This window comes from Chenopodium album, chromosome 2 (genome assembly GCF_948465745.1).
Source record: "Chenopodium album chromosome 2, dcCheAlbu1.1, whole genome shotgun sequence".
NCBI lineage: Eukaryota > Viridiplantae > Streptophyta > Magnoliopsida > Caryophyllales > Amaranthaceae > Chenopodium > Chenopodium album.
Window position 1 is genome coordinate 39,228,444 of NC_137835.1, and position 23,186 is coordinate 39,251,629.

The following is a 23,186-nucleotide window of genomic DNA, read 5'->3' on the forward strand; positions in this document are numbered from 1 at the left end:
TTTCCATTTTTAATTTTACGTTCTTGCTTTAATTTTCGGTTTCTGAATCGGTTGGTGTTAGAACCAGGGTCCTCTTCGGTCGGTCAAGGTTGCGGTTAAGTGGTTCTCCATCAGGTGTGTTGCGGCTTGCTTCTAAATTAAGAACCAAAGACTAGCTTTAATGCCGCCGTCGAAAGGAATTTCGTCAATTAATTCCTGACGGTAAAGGTGAAGTTAAGGTTAGGGTTTCCTCGCGTATCCAAGTTCAGTTCAGTGAGGGGTTCTTGTGCTGTCGTGGACGGTTGTTGGTGGTGTTGGGTAAGTGTAACACCCCCAAATTACTTTCTAATATTAACAATGCTAATCCAACTTTAGGGAGTAACATGGGAGTATTACCGCCACGTGATTACGTAAGGCTTAACAGAGTTTTGCAGCGGAAAACAGTACTTATCTTTTATCAATAATAGTAATAATAATAGTTTGATACACTTTCAAAGTAGCTACACCGCTAATACTATGTTTACTAAATTAAACTAGGTGATCACCGCCCATCATTCCCAATGCAGCATATAGTTTTTTTTTTTTTTTTTTTTGGAAAAATGCAGCATATAGTTGTCTGATCGCCATCACCTATCTACTTATCAAAATGATAAGTAGGGCAAAGCCAAAACAAAACAAATACGTATTAGCCAAAATGCTAAGTACATACAAATGCTAGACATGTAAAATCAATTTAATTAAGTAAACATGCTTTCGAAGAGATTTAACTTTGATAAATCATAATTTATCCAAACCATTCCTGAATAGAGATTCATGTATAAAACTTGTCAAAAGAACCAATTTCCAAAATAACCAACTTTTCAAAGATAATTCCGAATAGGATAAATCAGTCCATATTTTCATAAATCATTTTCCCATCTAAGTGTGCACACCCCCCCAAGCTAGTAACTCCTTTACATAGTGCTATCAAGGGGAAAGACTAGGTCATACAAAGTCCATAGTCTTCAACTTACTCCGCGTAGTGGGAGTTAAAAATCCAAAGATCCAAGGAATAAATCTTGATAAATAAACTTTCCAACATCCCATACTCGGGATAAATTAAAACAATAAAACTTCGTTCTTGAATATCAATACAAGTTTATAATCAACCATATAAAATATTTTATATTTGAGATTAAACGATTAAAACATGCTTCACCGAAATATATTTCACAATTATTTAAACATGGTTCGCAATCACTTAACATGTAAAACACGTTGCATATAAAAGCCACTTTAAAAGATCTAGCCACGTGTACGTACCTTGATCCTTGCACACAAGTACGGAACTCCTAATTTTGAGCCCGAAATTCCTCCTATAACAAACCAATAATCCTAATCAAATATTTTTCAACCCATAGACACAAGGACTTAGACTATCAACTTTGACTAGTTGTGCATGAATAACTTATTATTATAACCCTTTTATAAAATTAACACTTGTATTTATGAAATAATCTTTAATGATCCATAGTAGTAGTAGTAGTAGTAGTAGTAGTAGTAGGAGTAGCAGTAGTAGCTGTAGCAGTAGCAGTAGTAGCAGTAGTAGCAGTAGTAGCAGTAGTAGCAGTAGTAGCAGTAGCAGTAGTAGTAGTAGTAGCAGTAGCAGTAGCAGTAGCAGTAGCAGTAGCAGTAGCAGTAGCAGTAGTAGTAGTAGTAGCAGTAGCAGTAGTAGTAGTAGTAGCAGTAGCAGTAGCAGTAGCAGTAGCAGTAGTAGCAGTAGGAGTAGCAGTAGCAGTAGGAGTAGCAGTAGTAGCAGTAGCAGTAGTAGTAGTACTAATAATAATAATAATAATAATAATAATAATAATAATAATAATAATAATAATAATAATAATAATAATAATAATAATAATAATAATAATAATAATAATAATAATAATAATAAGGTAGTAGTAATACTTTCGTAAGTAGTAGTGAGTAGTAGTAGTCTAGTAGTATAAAATAGGAGTACTAGTCATGCTTATAATAATAATAATAATAATAATAATAATAGTAATAATAACAGTAATAATAACAGTAATAATAATAATAATAATAATAATAATAATAATAATAATAGGAAGTAGTAGTAGTAGTACGTAACATATGAGTAGTAGTAGTAATAGTAATAGTAGTAGTAGTATTACTAGTAGTAGAAATAATTTCATTAATAATCATAATAGTAGGAGTTAAAGTGGTGTAATAGTAGTAGTAATCTAGTAGTATACATATATATAGTAGTATATAGGAGGGACTTACGGTAGAAACAAGATGGAAAAGAGGTGGCGGCAAGGTGGAGGCAAGGTGGTGTCGTGGTGGCTCCGACCAAAAAGGAAATGAAAGAAAGAAGGATATGAGGAGGAAATAAAGGAGGAGAAGGAATATGGAGTAAGAATGCCTTACTTCCATGGCTATTTATAGCCTCCAAAAACTTCCATCATCAATGTTGCCATAAATGAGATGGATGGTGGTTGGGTGGTTTTCTTGGACTTTGACCATTGACCATTGACTGTTGACTTTGACCATTGACCATTAACTTGGACTTTGACTATGGAGTAAGAAGTAAGTGAGTGGTAGTTGGGTAAATTTGACCCGGCAATAAGTGTTTGACTCGGGATTTCGAGCATGATACTAAAGGTTAAGAATACGATTTTTGGTTATGACAAATTTTAACATGACTCGTATAATTAAAACTTTTACAAAACATAATTATAATATTATCTTCATAAAATCATATAAATATTTTTGTGTAATAGAATATTTCGGAAAAATCCATAGTTAATAATAATTAAGTAGCTTTAAAAATACGGGGTATTACAGTAAGGTTGTTGCCGTTGAGGTATTTCAGGTTTTCACGGGTGTCTCTATAGTTCTTTCACCGGTTTGTTTGCTTGGTTCTTTTAGTTGTTGTTAGCTTTGTGTTAGTTTAATTATGATGTTTTTGTTTAACATGTATATTTTGTTACTTGGGTTGTTGTTGCTTAATAATTCTCTTTCTCTGTTTAGCTGATATGTCTATTTTACATAGTATTTTACCCCCGTCCCTTGGTCATAATTAGTAGTGTTTTTGGCTCTTTAGAGCCACTTTTATTACTAATTGGTGTTTTCTAGTTTTTTCGTAGATTTGGTTGACTTTTGTAGGGATTTGCACTTTTGGAGCATTTTCCCGGGATATTATGGAGCAACTACGAGCATTGGAGAAGCACGACCAGTTTTTGTAGCCCAGGGCCGGTTAAAGTCATCGAACCGGTGATTAAGGGCTCGGTATATGTGATACCGGGGCATTTTGACCGAGTATTCAAGACCCGAAGAGGAAACCCAGATTGGCCCGAAGAATTGGAGCCCAATCGTAGTCCAAATAGTGGCCCAAGAGTGCCACCCGGCCAAAGAGGCTAGCGCCCGAAGGCGCGCCCGGCCAGGCTAGGGAAGTAACTCGGCGCTCGAACTCGCGCCCGGCCGGGCGCGAGAAATGTACCTGATGGAGAAAAGGCGCGCCCGATCGGGCGCGTGTTATTATTAGGAGACGATTAGCGTCGTTTAAGTTTGTTTTAGTTTAGGATTCTTGCTTAGTATAAATACTTTTCTGTTAAGCGAGTTTAGTCTCTTCTGGACTCTTTCTAAATTCTTTCTTAGATTAGTTTCTCTCTATTTAGCTTTTAGATTAGTTTCTCTCTCTTATACTTTGTTCTTAACTCTATTCTTAATTCCAGATTTCTTTGGTAACGATTTCTCTTCTCTTAATCTTAGTTAGTTATTTTATTCCTTTGATCATGTCTTGTTTATTTATTTTGATTAGTTTAGTTTTAATTATGTGTGAGTAGTTCTATTTCTAGGGTTTGTGGGGATCCATAAATAATATGAAGGGGTAATTTATTGTTGTTAATTGTCAATGCTAGATTAATTTCCTATTGATTGATTTAATGCTATGTGACTAGATTTGCACAGATCTTTTATGCATGAGTTTGACAATATTGATTCGAGATTCGAGAGATGAGAATTAATGTTTAGGTCTAGTTTCAATAGGCAGGTTAATTTATAAATGGTTAAGTCGAGATTCGAGAGATGAGATTTAATACCGGTAGATTAATCGTGTGATTGTAATACGTAGCGAAAGCCCTTTATGATCTTATTAATGTATGCATTGATGATTGATTATTATGTTTTACCCTGGAATATTATTTATTGGTGAACCTATGTCCTAGGCCTTTTATTCATTGTTTTCTCCTTATTCTTAATCTTCGTAGTTTAGTTTCCTTCGATTATAATATTTTGGTTACTTTATAATCTAGATTATATTAATTAATTAGGAATAGAAAGACTCGTTTCTCTGTGGATTCGACCCTACTTCCCTATCTACATTAGTTAAAGGATTTAGGAATTATTTTTTATTAGGTGATACGATTTTAGCCTGTCATTAGCCATGAGTTAGAGTATCATAAGAAGTTCTAGTATTGGAAGTTATCGAAGTGTTGTCGTGGTCTTTGGAGCCTTGTTGGTGGGTTTTGAGGGTTGTAAGTTTAAGCAAACCCTTTTACGTTAGGTGGATGGTCCTACTAGTAGTCTTGTCGGGGTGTGAATGTGTTCCCCTGGTAGTTGAAATAGTTCTCTAGGGGGGGAAGTTATTTGTGCGGTTGAATAGATTTCCCTGCATATGAAGTTTGCAGGAGGAGGGTGGTTTTGAGGGAGGAGTTTGGTTTGCAGGTCTTGTTGCTCGTTTGTGGGATGATATGGGCATTCAGTCAATTATTATCATCCCTTTGTTAATTTGGGTGATGACAAAGTCAGTCATTGTTGTTAATCAATATCTTGAAGGAGGCTACCCATCTTTTAATGTTTGGGTTAAGCAAAGTCCTCCATTTTCTTGCATTCTCTGTTGGTAGAATTGCAAGAGGAGAAACTGCATTTGGATGCACGGTTTCTCATAGAGTCATTGAGGTATATGACTCTATAGGTGTTGTTCCCAGACTCCTAGGATGCGGTTATGTTTTTTGTTCCCTAGGAGTGGAATGGTGTCTCAGGTCCGGTCCTCAGCAACGGGGTGCATTCTTCGGGTTCGTTCGTCTCCCAACAATTTCCATCATGAGTTCCCTTTGCTTTCAGTGCCAGCTCGGGTTCTCTTCAATGTTAGTGTTCTGCGCGCTTGGTCCATCTCAACTGCTTCGGTTCATTTGGCTTCTCTTGGTCCACATTTTGGATGTGGTTCGGTTTTTATGGTTGTTTGGGCTCCGCAGTTATTGGTTTGTTGCAAGACCCTATCAGTGTTTGGTTCTCTTCAATCTTCCTGTAATAGTACCTAGTGTGTGTAGGTTGTTGAGTGTTCTTTTTTTAGTTAGTATTAGGTTGTAATTCTGTTTTTCTTTAATAGTATCTTTTGTCAAAAAAAGAAGAAGAAAAAAAAAAAAAAACCTTAAGTTACGATGGTATCAACTAGTATTTATTCTTTACAAAATAACATTTAGTATTTAGAAAATGTTGTATAGTATTTGTAGGATATCATTCAATATAAGAGGCTAACATCTACACGTTGGAGGATATCATCTTATTTAGAAGGATATCAACTAATATTCGTGTTCATAGAATAAAGTCTAATCATTTGTGATATTTCATTAAGAGAATATTAGCTAGTATTCGCTTTAGAGGATATCATCCAGGCATCGTAGGATATCGTCTAGTGCTTCGATTTATATTATTAGTAGTTGAATAATAAATTGTAGCATTTAGTTTTTAAAGGATATCATGCAGTTATTGAAGGATATCTTCCAGTGTTTGAATTTATGTTATTAATAGTTGGAAGATATAAATTTTAGTATTTAGGGCATGTTCTCATTGACTGAACTCAGCTGAACTGAACTGAACTGGACTGAACTAAACTGAACTGAACTGAACTGAGCTGAACTGAACTAACTGAACTGAACTAAGCTGAACTGAACTGAATTGAATTGAAATGAATATTTTATAAGAGAAGGAAATTAGGAGCTGAACTGAACTGAACTGAACTGAACTAAACTGAACTGAATTTCAACGTAAGAGAACAGGCCCTTAGTCTTTATAGGATATGATCCAGTCGTTGTAGGATATCCTCCACTTTAGATGATATCATCAAATCTTTTGAGGATATCAGCCTGTACACAGGGGTTTAAATCTGCGCCTTTTTTAATCGGGAAGACGAAGCACGATTGTACCGGGCTTTAAACCCGCGCCTTTTTTTTATTGTTCGTCTTTGTGCTTTGACGTATGAGTTGTTTCGTCCGTCAAACCGCACATAATACGCTCTCATACATGAATTATGTGAATCGGCATGCCTCATAATGATCTAGATATATAGAGGTGTTCCTAACGGAGGGTTGTGAGACAATGAAATAATGTCTCGCAAGGGCAATATAGGCATTTTAGACGTCATTTTAGAGATGTCTCATTGAGCTGTTAAATCATACCACTAGAACTTCAGTGGTACAAAATACACTCTCATTGGTATAAAATGTAGTCTCTGTGGTACTCAAAAAGATTCAACTAGAGCTTCAGTTGAACAAAATATAGACTCAGTGGTAGTGGTCCCGTTAATTTTTTGTCCGTTTTGCATGTGAACTGGGGCCCACACTGCCTTTTTCACTCTTCCTATCTCTCTCCACATTTCTCTCTCTTCATTGTACCTTTTTATTTTTTTAATAGTTGTGAGACACTTTACTTTGTCTCACAACACTCCCTTTTTACTTCCTCAAATATATAAAGGCACAAACCTTATTCATATATATATTATATTACGTAGTTTTTTATGTTTTTTTAATTTTTTTTTTATTTATTTATTTTTTTTTTTTTTTTTTTTTGGTTCAACAACAAATTGAATACATAAATGGTGGAGTACTATGAACAGTTCATACACTTTATTGTGATAAATATCATCATAAATTAATGTATAGTTGATGTAACGGATTTCACTCTCAAAATAATGTAAATTGTTCAATTGCACGAATACTACACTTGTATATAGTTCAATCTTTTTTACTCCCTGAAAAAACTTTTTTTTTTTTGTAAAGAAATTCTACAATACAACCCTTTGGTTGTACGTTTTCTACGGTGTACCCCTTCTTTTGAAAGTTACACATTGTAACCCTCGGGTATAATTAGTAATCATAGAGTGATCTTGTCGTTATCCCGCCGTTAACGAATTCCGTTATGTTGTTTTGATCATCATTAACGGAACCCACATTTCACTCATTAGCAGAACCCATATTCCACTAATTAATGTTTTTTTAATCGATTTACGTGATAGTAAATATTTTGTTAAAGGTTTTGGGGTTTGTTTTGCAAAAAGTTTACGTAAATTCATTGTTTTTCCTAATTAAAAAATGTCTTGATTTACATGTTATTTCATTTTAGCCGCGAAAATTATTCAAGTAAGGTTTAAGGTCATTTTAGTTCTTTAGGAATCAAATTGAGCTCAAATACAACACAAAAATAATGTAATTGTCTTGTTTTAATTGCGTTATTTCTTAACACGTCAAATGAGACATTAAACATTACATTTTTTTTTTTCTAATTTCAAACTTAATTTGGAAGTAGGTGTAAAAGTATGGTTTTCAGTTTTGTTTATTGTCCAAACCGAAATCCAACCACCTTGTTTTGATTTTTGGAATTTATAAACTACACCGCACCACTTAAGCTTTGAAACTGTACCAAACCAAACTACAAAAATTTCAATTTTCTTAAAAAAATAAAAACCAAACTACACCTTTCCTATCAAGCATCGTAGACATCAAATTTAGCGCAAAAAAAAAAAAAAAAAAAAAAAAAAAAAAAAAAAAAACACCAAACCAAAACACACCAATCAAACCGAACCAAACAAAACCAAACCAATCCATACAAACATAATTAAACAAGTTTTAACCTTATTTTAGCACCCCCTAACCCAGATCCGCACCCACCACAACCCACAACTCACCTTATTTCAACACCCTTCATCCATTTCACCCAAACCCTAACCCTAGATCGACCCAAAACTATCTGCCACCACCGTAATTCAATCACACACCACCATAAAAATAAAGTAGGAAAAAAAAAAAAAAAAAAAAAAAAAAAAAACTCAAACCCAAAATTCGACCCTGAAAACTCTAGATCTAGTATTTTCAGGGTCGAATTAGACATTTAAAAGTTAAAACCTTTAGAATGTGAACACTAGTGGTCACCCTTGGTCGTTTGCCTTAGTACTACTGGCCGAACAGGGAGGAGAGTGAAAGTGGAGAAGAGATAAGGTTTTTTTTTTTTTTTTTTTTTTCTTTATATACATGGCTACAACTAGAGTTGGGTTTAGGGTTTAGGGTTTATTTGGGGTTTGGGCCACAATTCGGTTCAGTTTTTCGAATTTTCAATTTCTGAAACCAAAACCGAACTATATTTCAGTTTCTTGATTTTACAAACCGCACCGAACCACTTAAGGAAAAAAACTGAACCATATTTCTAATGTCGTTCGATTTTCAGTTCGGTTTGGTTCTAAACTAAATTAGTTTCACCCCTATATGGAACTAATAAACCTTGATACCTTACCTAACCAATGTCCATTACTAAAATATAATTACACACAAATCGAGATATCTCTTAATATGCAAAACAAGGCATTTATGTTTTTTTTTTTTTTTTTGGTCAAATCCAAGCTCAATTCGGATTCTTAATCAACAAAAAAAAATCAATTAGTGGTGAATGGGGCCAACTAATGGTGATGAAAACGACATAACGAAATTTGTTAGGAGCAGGATAATGACAAGGTCACTCGTATGGTTACCAATTATACCTGAGAGTTACAATGTGTAACCATCAAAGACATGGGGCACAACGGGAAAAAAATAAAACAATGTAAAACCTAAGGGTTATAATGTAGAATTTTTCTTTTTCGTAATTATTTTTCCTACAAACAAACAAAAAAAGTATCTCATATGTATTTTCCTTATAATATGTTTTCCTTAAATAGTCATTTTCTATTAAAATTGATATCCATATTAACAAACAGAATTTGTATAACACCTTTTGGGAGGTTTTCGATACATTTTGACCTTCAAAAATTTAGTAGTCCAGATTTGGTAGAATGGGTTATGAAACTAATGTTTATCCATTTATTATTACAAAATGGATAAGATGCATTTGTACCGTGACTTAAATTCACTACCTCTATTTAACCCTTAATGAATGAGAATCTGGTGGAACGCATACAACAGGAAATCAAAGCTACATATCTACTTCAATCTACTCCCAACAGACACCCAAAGGAATGTAGCTGTACATACAGACAAATTATTTACACCAAGAATAGGGTGAACCGTTGGCCACCATATTAGAAGCAACCCCTTGTTTAAGGTGGACATTCAGGTTTAAGAAGGGCCATCCTTTGAGACCTAGAAATGCCTTGCCTATCATTCAAGATGTTAATGTAATTGCGAAGCCTAAACCGGTCTGAATTAGTGAGAGAGAACGGAGGATTCAATATTAAAGATGGTGCTTCCACAAGAAGAAAGATCAACAAGCGCACAGCTTTGTTATACGATGACACTGCACTTTCCACGTCTCCCATTAGCTCATCGACCTGCCAACCATTAATCACCTAGTTACAAAAAAGGCTATGGGACTCCCTTGAGATTGAGAAAAATATTTACGATAAGTGAGTTGGTCTTTACTAAGAAAGAGAGACTATTTTTATCTGTAATAAAGGCGACAAAATTAGCACAAGCTCCCTAGCATGCAGATTCCTATATACATTGAAGGAAGCAAATAAAAACACAAATAGCTAAGGTACATCAAATTACTTCTTCAACACAGGACCTTGCAATTTATCACGGTCAATCAAATAACCATTTACAAGATGACAATACATATTTACGTTTTAATGGTCGGTACTAGATTCTTATTAAATATAGGCTCTACGGTGAACTGCCCAACTCGCATTTTTAAAGTTTCCCAAACATGTTAATTGACATTTACTCTTCATGTTCAGTACCTGAACAAAAGAGCAGCCCCGAGGATTTATATTTATTACTTAGTCTAAACCTAATGTTTAAAACTTGTCTTACATCGGGAAGTTGTGTAAAAAAACATAATACTTCCTCTATCACAAATATTACACCATGAAAGTTTTACGCTTCCCAACGTAAAACTTTAATTTACCATTAATATCATCACGTAAAAATTATAAAAAGTTGAAATATAAAAATTATAAATCGAGACGAGTCTAGGAAGATCTTATATAACTATATTTTCTATGCGTATAAATCACAATGCATGCTGTTTTGGGTGTTTTTAGTCCCTCGGGAGAGTTACAGCTCGAAGACTGGTCCGACGCAGTTTGTACCTGCAAAACAATAGAGACTCTGAATGGTGGGAGCTCCGCGTCCGACAATCAAGTTAGAACGTGTAGGAGTGAGTAAAAAGTGCGGAAAAAGATAAAAGTGTGATCTTCTCGGATTCCGAGATCAGGTGATTTCTCTAATGTAAGAGAAAGTAGGTGTGAGATAATAAGTGAACTTTTTTCCAAATTGGGGAAAATCTCCCTATTTACAGGGTCATTAGAGATTGTGCCCTTACGTAGGTCATAAGACCTAGATTTGGTGGGCTGCCTCCGTTTTTGCGGCTTCTTAGGGAATTGGGCCTCTGAAAGCTGTCATTCCTTCTCTTGAAGGTGGATTCCACGTGTCATCTTGCTAGTGGCCCGATTTGGACCAATACTGGGTGGACACGTGTCCTTATATAAATGAGCCACGTGGCGAGGTAATTTTACCCAGCGTCTAACGGCTTTTTAACTTCGGCAGCTGCCGCCTGACTTCTTTCCTCGCCGTGACTTCTCTTCTTTTGTCGGATGATCTTTTTCGGATCCACGGCGAGTTTGTGGACATCGAGATCCAGGCTGACGTCTGGCATCTCTTCCACTTCAAAAGCAAAAATGTCTTTGAATTTTTTCAGCAAGTCTGCACCCAACTTAGCAAAGGTAGCCGTCCCCACCTTAACAGTACACTATGAACGGCTGTCATTCAGAGCGAGGTCCATGCGCTCACTAGCCGGCTATTAGTGATTGCTATTTCGACGGTTGAAAGATAACATTCTCGAGCCGTCTTCTAATCCCCATTCAAGGAGCCAAGAGAATTATCATCCCTTTCATACTTCAGCAGCATGAGGGAAGGGATAATGACAACCTTGGATTCGTTCAGAATTGGACGACCCAAAATGATGTTATAGGCGGTCAACTTCTCAACTACCAAGAACTTGACGACTAGGTGCCGCCCTTCTCCTTTGTCTCCCAGCAGGATAGGTAAGTCTATCCTACTGATTGGGTACACCATTTCACCCCCAAAACCAACTAGGGGATGGGACATTGGGTGCATGCTGCTAGCCTTGTACTTGAGCTTTTGCAAGCACTTGTTGCTAATGAAGTCCGAGGAGCTACCGGTGTCTATAAGGATCTGTCAAACTAGTTGGTTGGCGACCTTACATTCAATGACAACCGAGTGGTCATGCGAACGGCGGACGCTGCCCCGATCTTTCTTAGTAATAAGGACGTGTGGGAAGGTTTCGCTAGCAGACGTCTGCTCTTCATCAGCAGCCTTGGCCATCTTCTTGAGATGGTCGTAGGTGCCCCGGATGGTCGGGCCACCACCTAAAAACCCGTCTGCTATGGTGTAAACCGACTCTTTTTCAGTGTCCGAACTATTATTAGGCTGGGTAGTCTTGGTCGACTGTCCTAGGTTTTTCTTATTAGTCCCTTTGGACTTGGAGATGTAGGACTTCAACATTCCCTTGTCGGCCAAACGGTCCAACACCCGCTGAAGACTGAAGCAGTCATTGGTGTCATGGCCAACCTCCTCATGGTAGTCGCAGAATTTATTTTTGTTCCTTGACTGAAAGGAAATCTTCATAAGATTCGGCTTCTCAAGAGTCGGCAGATCCTTAATCTCCATGAGGATGGAGTTGCAGTCCTTGTTAAACTCGTGCCTTGGGGAGTACGATTTGAATATCTTCTTTTTAGTTTAGGACAGCTAGTCAGAATCATTGATCGCCCAGACTTCTATTCTCTTTTTGCTCTCTTCTTGTTTTTTAGCCGGCTTAGGAGACCGACTATCTTTTTGTTTGTCAGAAATTTTAGAGTCCGACTGGTTGCTAAGCGAAAAGAGGTCGGTTGCTTGTATAAAGCTATCTGCCTCCTCCACCATTAGCGCCTGCTAAAGGGTGAAGACCCTCTTTTTGACGAGACCAAAAAGTCGACCCGTCCTTCAGACCCTTAAGAGAAGTCTGTAAAGGCTACTTCGTCAGAGAGCCCCTTAATTTCGATTCTATAAGAGCGGAGTCCTTCCTTCTCCCCCAACTTATAGGTGCTCCAGTCTAAACTTTCTTTCTTCGCAGGGATGTTCATGGAGAAATTAGACGCAAACAAGTTGGCAAGCTTCTTTAAGCTGTCTATACACCCGGCCGGCAAGTTGCCAAACCATTGTTGGGATATGCCCTTCAATGTGGCCGGGAAGCAGCGGCACCACGAAGCATCATCCAACCCCTGTAAATACATGAGCTTGGTGTATGCCATGAGGTGGTCCGCAGGGTTGGAGGTGTCATCATAGGTACCAACCAACACATTTATTACCTTGGTCGGCTGTACCACCGTAGAAGGTTGTTCACCAAGTCTGAGCAGACGGGCTCCGTCTGCTAGTTCAAGGGCTGAACATGGTTGTATGCCGCCTGACCTCTATAGAGGGCGGTTGCATATATTGCAGGCCGTATTGCCTGTATGGCATCTGAAGCACATACGGGGCTGACCCGATCATTTGAGGGCCATTATGGACGGACTGGCCGCCTATATGACTCTCGTGCAAGGATTGAATATTCCTTGCTGATGTTGCTTTGAAGTTGTGTGGGAAGCTCGAAGTAGAGACCGACTCAGACATCTGTTGATTTCTCCTGCGCTCGATGATTTCCGAGCGTCAGGAGTTGATTTTTTGCCACCACCCGGCTGATCCTGTCGGGGGTGTCTCCTAGGACCCTTCTGGGGCAAAAGGATTTTAGATCAGTAAGTATGGGGCTGCCTTCTCCTTTGAATGTGGAGTTGGTTCCTCCTCTCAGCCGAGGAGTCTTCTTTGCCAACTGACTAGAACCAGCGTTTTTTTTACTGATAAGATCCTTGATTTCACCCTTTTCGTCCCGAGTGATTGGGGCTGATCCTCTTGCCATCTAGGTTTCCCCTTTCGGCTGCCTAGGGAGCCTGCTTATGCTCGCTTGGTGTCACCTCGTTCCTAGTTATCCCTTGAACGGATGCGCCTAGAGATGAGTGACCCATCTTTAGTCACATATGTTTCGACCTGGGGATCATCCTCCTCATGGTATGTAAAGACCTCGATACTTAGGGTCAGGAGGTCGTACAAAGTCTTGAACCATCTTTGAGGTACTCCCCACAAACGGCGCCAAATGTTTTGGGTATTTTTAGTCCCTCGGGAGAATTACAGTTCAAAGACTGGTCCGGCGCGGTCTTTACTTGCAAAATAACGGAGACTCCCGTTGGTGGGAGCTCCGCCCCTGACGATCAAATTGGAACGTGTGGGAGTGAGTAAAAAGTGCGGAAAAAGGTAAAAGTGTGATCTCGGATTTCGAGATCAGGTGATTATCTGATATAAGAGAAAAGTATAGCTATTCTTGTTTTTGGTGTTTTTGTCCATCGGGAGAGTTACGACTCGACTACACCTGTACCTGCAAAACAACGGAGACTCCGCGTGGTAGGAGCTCCACCTCCGACGATCAAGTTAGAACGCGTAGGAGAATGAAAAAGGTGCGAAAAGTAAAGAGGATCTTCTCGGATTCCGAGATCAGGTGTTCTCTTATATAAGAGAATGTAGGGTAGGTATCCCCCAAAAATGGGGGATAGCTCCCTTTTTATAGGGTCGTTGGGAAAAGTGCCCTCTCTTAGGTCACTTGACCTAGATTTGGCAGACTGCGCCGTTTTGCGGGGTTCTTGGGAGCAAGGCCGCAATTCTAGAAGGTATCTTGGCTGGGTGGCAATTGGCCAAATGGACCTGCCTAGGCTAAACACATGGCCCTCTCTGATTGGTCCACATGGACAGGATATTTCTACCCAAAACATTTGCCCCACAGGTAGCACGTGGCGGGTCACGTGGCGGGTCACGTGGTACCTGTGACATGCGGCATTCCAGGAGTGGTGAACAGTAAAAAGATTGTTCACCTTCTGGGGTGTGACGGGGATGCCCCCGTTTTACCCCTCTATAAATAGGGTTTTACCCCCCCCCCTCACTTTCACAAAGCATTTTTACTTCTTAGAGAGAGAATTCTAGAGAGAGAGAGACTCTGCCCCCACTCCGGTCACCGTTTGTAGCAGTTTTCAGATTTTTAGAATCAAGTTAAAGGTAACCACCTCTACTCTCTTCAAGCTTTTTGTACTTTTCCGTTTATATATTTAGAATTCCAAAATAAAAATGGACTCTCCATCAACACACACGGTACTGCTTAGGTCTTTCAGCCGGTCTCCTAGTACGGCAGAATCTAGAACCGAGGGTGCCTTTTCTGGACATTCGGACCTGCTTTGCTCATCACCAAACCCCTCCGTCTCTGTGTCTATGCAGGACACAATAGCCAGGGTATAAAGTCTAGGAAGCGGCGCGCTCGGGAAGTGCCTGCTGATAAAAATTATTCCGGATGAGGAATATAAGGCAAGCGAGATCTTCTCCGGGTGGCACCCTTTCAACCCGACGAGGATGATGCCTCTTCCCTGGCCTCAGATGAAGAGGAGTTAGGTGGTGAGGAAGCCGCCGAAAGATCTAGATCAGAAGCAACGGGCGGTCATGCCAAATCTCTTGCAAACAAGGATGCTTTCTAGAGACCCGGCGGTCATGAGGAGTAGCTTCCGAGCTTTCACGGAGACTCGTCCGTTGAGGAGGAAGGCTGGAGGATAAAATCTTCGCTTGTTGAAGCAACAATTGTTTGGGAGGACACCATTGAAAATGTCGACAACTGTTTCGGCTGCTATGAAGTCGTGATTAGAGCCGGCCTCCGCTTTCCCCTTCACGCAGGTATTAAAAGAATTTTGAATGGGGTATGACTTAGGAGTCTAGCAACTAACCCCCAACTCATGGATAACATAATGAGCTACATCGCCACCTGCAAAATTCAAAATATAGAACCAAGCTTTGCAGCGTTTGCTCATATGCACTACATGAGCCGGGCTCCGGGGGGGGGGGTATGGGGCGTGGTACACACTAACCACCCACCCGCAGTATCTGATGTCTTTGGACAAACCGTCCAAATGGTCCGAGTGGAAGGAGAAGTTATATTTGATCTCTTCTCCAAGTTGGGACTCAACCGGTTCTTACGCCGGTACAATTAGGACCCGGCATTACTTAGGGAAGAAATGCGCCCTACCCCGAACTTCGTGTAGGGCCAACGATAAAAAAAATGGGGCCTGGAATCTTTGAAACTAAGAACGAGCCCTCGGAGAATGGGACCCAAATAATTGTCCCTAAGAAATGGATACCCCATCCGAACTTTTTGAAGGATGAGGCCTTCCTTTCCGCCTGTGGGCTTAGCTCCATGTTCCCACGGGGTAGACTTGCTATACATACGGCAATTTGTCGTCTATATTAATGCCTTAACTGTTTTATTGGTCTTTTTAATCAATTTTTTCCTTTATTTTTTGCAAAAGACGCAAAGAACATAGCTACTCCACACAAAACGCCTGCGAAGTGGGCTGCTGAGAGAAAGGAGCAGCTACTTGAGAGGAGAGCCGCCTTGGAGGCCAAGGAGGCTAAAAAAGGAGCAGCAAGTCCACCTGCCATGCTTTCTAGCTTTTGCATCAACTTAGTTATTTAGCGGTCGTACCCCTTTCCCTTGATCTGGAAATTTGTCGACTGTAACTTGCTTCTCATTTGCAGGATGGAAGCAAATTAATTCCCCGCTCTATTACAAAGCTGTTCAAGAGGCCGGGGGATGAGCTGAACAAAACCCCGACTAAGACGGGAAGGAAAGACCCTCCTCGCTGTACCTCTTCAGCCAACCCAGATCGACCCACAACCGGGGGCAAAAGCCCGACTGTGATGAAAGCTCTGAGCGAACAAGGAAACAGCCGGATGCTTCTACATCATCAAAGAGTGGCGAGCCAATCATTGCTACAGTCGGGTCTGCAACGGCCGAAGGAGTTGAGTCTTCTCAGCTTCGCAACCAAGGTAAGACACAAATCGAACTCCTCTACCTGCTTGACTATATACGAGTCAGGGCTCGGGTTAGCCCGTCTGGAGGTTCGATGAGCAACCGGCATGAGTCGGGTGCCGCCCGTGCTGCTTTCTAACCAAGAACTTTTGGTGCAGATACCCCGTCATAAGAGGATGGTGAGTGCAAGCGATGGATTTCAACGTAAATGATGTTAAACACACTTGGCACTTCATGCTGTAAATGATGCTAAACAGAGGGCCACCCAAGCTCTCAACTCTGCTAAATAAAGTAAAATAATGTGTGATGTTGAAACTAAAGTTGTACAGGAGGAACTGATTAAAATTTTGACGGCATGCCACCCTTGAAACTTGTCATGAATTTCATGTGCTCGTCTGTGGTGACTGAAGCCTGACCTCTTACCGACTAGGTTTCCCTTTCCACTTGACCAGGGGGGGCCTCTGCTAGTACCCGCAGTACCCGCCTGGCTGTATCTCTGGGACGGATGCGCCTAGAAATGAATGACCCATCTGTGGCCATATATGACTTGAGGATCATCATCCTGCTAGTCCTTAAAGACCTCCAACTGATGACCTTTGGGGTCAACCATCTTTAAGGTACTCTCCCCCCAAACGACGCCAAATGTTTTGGGTGTTTTTGTCCCTCGGGAGAGTTATAACTCAAAGACTGATCCGACTGCGCCTGTACCGGCAAAACAACGGAGACTCCGGGTGGTAGGAGCTCCGCCTCCGACGATCAAGTTAAAACGCGCAGGAGAACGAAAAAGGTGCGAAAAGTAAAGAGGATCTTATCGGATTCTGAGATTAGGTGTAATAAATGATTGAATGCCCCAAAAATGGGAGATATCTCCTTATTTATAGGGTCGTTGGGAAAAGTGCCCCCTCTTAGGTCACTTGACCTAGATTCGGCAAACTGCATCGTTTTGCGGCGTTCTTGGGAATTGCGTCCTTGAAGGCCGCAATTCTAGAAGGTATTTGAGGTTGACACGTGTCTAGCAATTGGCCTAAATGGACCTGCCTAGGCTGGTCACGTGGCCCTCTCTGTCGGTCCAGGGTATTTTTTAAAAAAACAATTCCGATCCCTTTTAACCACAATGTTGGACTTTTTCAACCATTCACACTCCTTAGGCCATCTTTTGTGATATATGTATTAAGAAAAATAGTCATTTGGGATCTTGTTATATTTTCATGATATATATTTTCAAAATATTAGTTTTTTGTTTCATAAAAAAAATAATTAGTATTTTAAAATATAAACTAAAATATAATTAACGATAACAATGGGGTAGGACATTGACAAGTGCGAATTGTCCAACATTGCAATTTGAAGAGAATGGAGGAAGTATTCATTACATGACATCATCTCGATGTGTAATAAATACCTCATTTCCCGATTCTATAAAGAAACTTGGGTCATGATACATGCCACAATTGGAAATGCATGTGTATAGAACAAAACACTGACGTACATATCAAGTACTATGATATATTAGGGTGGCTCGTTTCTATGGTATACCTAGGAATTTTTGAGCTGTTACCTGTACTATATGAAAAGGCCATAATGTGAAGTAATATGACATAGGGTGGCTCCTTTCTATATACCTAGGAATTTTTGAGCTATTATCAGGTACTATTTGAAAAGCCCATAATGTAGTCTGTAACTCTGTATTGTAAAATTATTCAAAGGGAAAATTAGTAGGAGAAACAGAAGGCAAAAAGCTACTTCACAATTTAGAAAATAAGTAACGAGGAATATTTTTACACGTGAAAAATTACAGCTCTTTGATGCCTACTAATCTTGTGGAGCTCAGTCTCCCAACCAGCTTTTCATTCTGTCAGCCATAAAAGCATTTTATTGAACTAAGCGGGTACATGCCTCCAAACTGTTTCAAGAGGATCACAGATTTTTTTTTTTTTTTAATTTTTTTTTTTTTAGAATTTACATAATTTATACATTTAATCAAGGGTTACGGTAGTTGCTTAAAACAAGACAAGGAAACTTACTGCACCATGTCTTCCAAATGCAAGAGCAGATTGATAAATTGTTTCCATGGCATCAGGCAATTCTACACTTCCTGTAAGCACATGTGCCCAATCCAGTGAATAGTAGGAACCAGAATTGTCAAAGTTCAAAACTCAATTAATGGAACAGTATGATTCTAATTGCACGTAAATGATCCTTGTTGAGCAATAACAGAGGTGGGCGCTTTTGCAGGACTTTTTTTTTCCTTTTTAGTCAATAAATCTCATTCATGCTTGTTTGCTATCAATATTATTGAGTTTCAAAATCAAATAGTCTTTATTGACTTAATTCACCATTTAACTTCTAGTATTTCCTTAGTGTCTTTTGCTAGACTGCTACATGTAAGTGTGTGGCATTATTGGCTAGAGGCAGCAGCCTGTATTTGGGATGATAAAATTATTTCATCAGCCTGCAGTAGAATTATAAATCCCCGTTTCTCCTATGTGTATTGGAAAGAAAATAGATACTAATTTACTTAATTGATGATGGTGCCAATGACAAAAAAGACAGCAGGTTGATTACACTGTCTTTATAGCCTTTCATTTATTAATTGTCAGATTAATTACTAGCAGTATGAATGAGCAAATTGGTAATTACCTGGCTCTACAAACTTTGACAATTCTTCAGCATGCTCTACTTCACTAAAGAACTCCCTCTTGATTACATCAGAGGCATCTTCAAGCACTTGAGAACAGATAACATCAAGAGAGTCTTGAAAATCTGGACTATAGATCTTTTTAATGCTACCTCTGGATTTTGCAATGTCAGGAGAACTGTCTTCAGTGGACGAGACAGCCTGCGTATGGCAAATATGCAATGCTTGCTTCCAAACTGCTAAAATGACAAGCTGAATAGAAAATGCTTCAAGAACTCTACCAGCCTCAATCTGAAAAAATACATAGAACAAACACAGCATTATAACATTAAAGTGCCCTAAGAAAATTATAATTTGGGTGAAGACTTGAAAAAATACCATCTCAGTAACCAGTTCCTTGACACTAGCTGCACACTCCTGCAGGGACTTAAGCCTTGTGACAGAATCACCAGATGGCTGCTCCAAACCATCTTCTCCATCCATGGATCCCTGTGAGGACACTGGAGGGACTGAAGACTGGTTATCAATGGCGTCAATGAAGGACGGGTACCTGACTGACGGACCAACAATTGGCACTGGGGCACTAAGTCTTGAGCTAATACCTAAAGATGTGGTATTGGGGAGTTCAGATTTGATTGGAGCCAGACTTGGTTTTGACATACTAGCAGATGAGGTTGAAACATCTGAAGGGGGTCCAGACACCAGGACATAATCTTGATCAGTAAACTCCAAAGATTCCAAAGCTGCCAAATTAATAAAAAATTCAGATAATGATTTAATAAGAGAGAGTTTTTATTTAATCCATAGGTGTATCATTTGATAATATCTTAGTACCTCTTGAATGAGAGTTCACCCGTTTTTTCTCCATGAAAAAAGGAGGATGTTCAATCTGTATATTCTCTTGTTTACTGCTATCTATCCTAAAACCATTGATTTGTAACTTATGTTGGGTATTGCTTTGTCTAGAAGAATGATCAACATGCCTGATACTGCTAGACACTGCTTCTTTTCTAGAATCAACGGAAAACCCACAAGTAGACTTAATTGATGATCTTCTCCCAGGAAAAGATGGGCTTCCATCAGGGCCACTACAGTCATCATCCAAAAGAAATGGCAAACAATCATCTGGTGAACTTTCCACACTATTTTTCAAGTGATCTACTCTTCTCACTGATATCTCACTCCTACAGATAACAGATAAACATTTAAATGACAAGCGTAACAAATCCATTACAGAATTAAAGGAAGAATATTAAATTCTTTTCTAAAATTTTCGATTTTACCCAGATATTTCATTCTTTTGCTTCTGATAAAGAAAAGGGTGGTTGAAAAATTCATCAAATGTTAGTCGTTCAACTGCAGATACAACGACAAAGATCAGATGAAGCCTATTAGATAGTTCTGCTTCAACAACAGACTAATTTTGACTTTCATAAATACACATCTTGCAGTGCTTTCAATAATCAATAGTGCTACACAAGAGAGTAACATATTAATTTTGACCATGTTTAAATACTACTCTGTAATATACTAATATACAACAATAACTATCATTATTTTCATTATTGTTGGGTCTACTTCCTTCAATTTTTTTTAGATGACACGTTTTGATATTTGACACTATTCACAACCTCAACTTTACCTACCCTTTTTTTTTTTGGTGTTTATTAGAAAACCACAAGGAAAGGTGATGAGAATCGATCCCAAGATCTACTGGAACCAGAAGGGGAACTCTAACCACTTGAGCTATCCCTCACTCTCACTTTGACTAGCTTTTTTGTGATGAAATTTAAATAAAGATTTTTAATAGTGCAACGAAAATGTGCATGGTCAATATGATGCAATTATATTAAGAAACAAAACAAGTATATTTGTATCTCATACTATATGTGATCATGGATATAGGAAAATTCGTATACAAGTAAGAGAAGAGGATAGTCAAATCAGCACAACTTTAGGGCAAAAATTATTCTACGGCAGGCTTGCATATAGGGCGGTTTATTAGGATTCATAGAACAATTCCCGGGAAAAAAAATATAAATAATAAAATAAATAAATAAATAAAACCCTCTTCTCCTCTCTTCACTGTTGATGAAAGCAGATAGATTTTAATTTGAAGGACTTTAACACCTCTAATTTGCTGAGATTTAAAACTTCACACATTCTACTCCAAAAACTTCTTTATTATTAAATTTTTAAAAAAAATATATATATATATATATCATTTAAATTTCCTGAAAACCTTAGACTCCTTTCATTATCTCACCTACAAATCTCTAGTAAATCATATCCTAAATTGACTGAATTAAACGTCTTACTTTTAGCAAAAACAACGCATTTGCCAAATTTCATGTCAATTTCAACAGTCAAGAAGTTATGTAAATTAAATAGTCTTAAAAATTGTCCTTTAGAAGTTTTATAGGGGCCTAATTTTGGAACCTAACACAGGGGCATTACTGAAGACAGCCTAGGATTCTATGCAGAAGCAGTGTAATAATTATTTCATGCAAGTAAAGGAGTATTTAATAGCAAGACAAAAAACTACCAGTCTGAGTTACGGCACAACATAAACACAGTAATATAAACATTCTTTATTCAACAATATTTATGAGCAATAACAACCATTTCTTCTAAAATCATAAGGCTGAGTACTTCTCACCTCCTCCCTCTCTTTCACTAACTACAAACAAGCAATAAATTTTGAAGATAAAAACAATGATTTAAGATCCATTTGAAAGGTATTTTTCCACCCACTTTGTTTAAGAATAGACAACCCCTCCCCCACTTTTGCATTTCCATGTATCTTAGTTGTGTTTCTAATTCCCTTGTTAACTTCTTTCAACGGCCTCCCTCTAGGAATCAAAAGCCCTAAATTTTCTCTATTTTTGCCTTCTGATGGTCAATTTTTGAATTCAGGGCTTTAATATAAAAAACCAACGTCTAAAACACATGGTTGCTTAATGCTTTTATTATACTGAGAAAGAGGTTTCACCAGTTGAACAGCTGTGTCCGTTCCCTTCCCTGAGGCTATAAAGAAAGTCCGAGACTCCGAGTACTAAATGTTTCTAACTTATTGAACACCTGCCTTCTCCATTTTGCAGTATCTATATCATATATTCATATTTGTTTAAAATTTTAGGGATGTTTTAACATTTGAGACATGATACTTTTTTTTGTTATGATAAAATTTTACCAGGATTATGTCGTAGCAATTTCTGACACAAATCTACAAATTCTGAACTTAGATTTTCCATATCAGAAGGAAAACACAGTTCCGTGGCTCTGATAATGTTTTGGAGCAGCTGTAAAAAGGAAAGATGGAAGGTCACCATCAGCTCTTGAGATAAGGGCCAAAAATATTACAAATTCAATGAAATCATCAAATGTGTAACCACTGTAGGTAACCAAAAATACCATTCCCACCTGCATTTGATTGCTTCCATTGAAAGGAGTTTTTCCAGTCACAAGTTGATACACGATTGTACCCACACTCCAGAGATCTGCCTGTGCATACAACTCAGGATTAACAAGTGTTGGATGTAGCGTGTATAATTTGCTAAATAAAAGCTACAAATAAAATCAAAAAACACACAATTACCTTCGCATCATACTTCTGAAGTTGCATTATTTCAGGAGCCATGTAAAGAGAGCCACACAATGTTTCTGCAAGCCCTCTAGGTTGAAGAGATCTGACAAAAATGGAGAGTCATCCTCATACCAGAATAAGAGGATAAAATGTGTTTGACATAGCCTGAGCACAGGTGTAACTTGGTTCTCAATAGCTAAAATAACAACAAAGCATATTGATGAGCCAACCACCTAGAAGACACCATAAACATTCTTGCAAGTATGAGACTCTATTACCCAAACAAGATATCCATCCCCTCTCTCCTCAAAAACTGTAAAGTTGGCATTTGGCACTAGCAACTTTCACCTTATGACACCAACCAATTACCCAGCACCCCTTTTTAATTGAGAGAGAGAGAGAAGGGTTTCCTGACTTTCCTCATCCTTTTTTGTAGCAACGGACAAAAACATAGTTTAGGATGCTAGATAGCTAATGACATCTAATCAAACGGTGGTTAACAAACAATTGCATGTAAGAATTGGTAAAAATGAAATAAGCTATAAATATTACAGCATAGGCAAAAACCCCTTTTTAGATGACATATCTCATTTTATTAAGTGAATACATATATTCCCTCCGTGTTTTTTTAAGATTTACACTTTGACCGCTAGACATTTTTAGGCAATTTATTTAATTGACTTTAATAAAATAAGATGCAAGTGGGATAGTTGCGGTATTAAAAACTTTTAAAAGAAAGATATTAGGGTTATAATAGTTTATTGAAAATTAATGATGTGAGAGGAAAGA

At 38.4% G+C, this 23,186-nt stretch overlaps 1 protein-coding gene across 4 annotated transcripts in view; it reads right to left on the reverse strand.

Moving 5' to 3' along the window:
• Positions 1 to 8,947: 8,947 nt before the first annotated feature.
• The window catches only part of LOC145598275 (serine/threonine-protein kinase ATG1c-like), a 39,167-nt gene continuing 24,928 nt past the window's right edge, over positions 8,948 to 23,186 (reverse strand). Inside the window, exons 5-14 of one of the 4 annotated variants that reach the window (XM_081654624.1) lie at positions 22,410 to 22,500; positions 22,235 to 22,315; positions 22,005 to 22,113; positions 20,095 to 20,167; positions 19,646 to 19,995; positions 19,414 to 19,554; positions 19,190 to 19,311; positions 18,814 to 19,102; positions 18,198 to 18,268; positions 8,948 to 9,571 (exon numbers count right to left, since the gene is read on the reverse strand). In XM_081654624.1, the coding sequence (XP_081510750.1) occupies positions 9,341 to 9,571; positions 18,198 to 18,268; positions 18,814 to 19,102; positions 19,190 to 19,311; positions 19,414 to 19,554; positions 19,646 to 19,995; positions 20,095 to 20,167; positions 22,005 to 22,113; positions 22,235 to 22,315; positions 22,410 to 22,500 (1,558 nt within the window). In that variant the 3' untranslated portion in view covers positions 8,948 to 9,340. Of the gene's footprint in view, positions 9,572 to 17,857; positions 18,077 to 18,197; positions 18,269 to 18,813; positions 19,103 to 19,189; positions 19,555 to 19,645; positions 19,996 to 20,094; positions 20,168 to 22,004; positions 22,114 to 22,234; positions 22,316 to 22,409; positions 22,501 to 23,186 lie in introns of those variants that run through there. The other 3 variants (XM_081654616.1, XM_081654608.1, XM_081654632.1) reach the window with 3 other exon arrangements.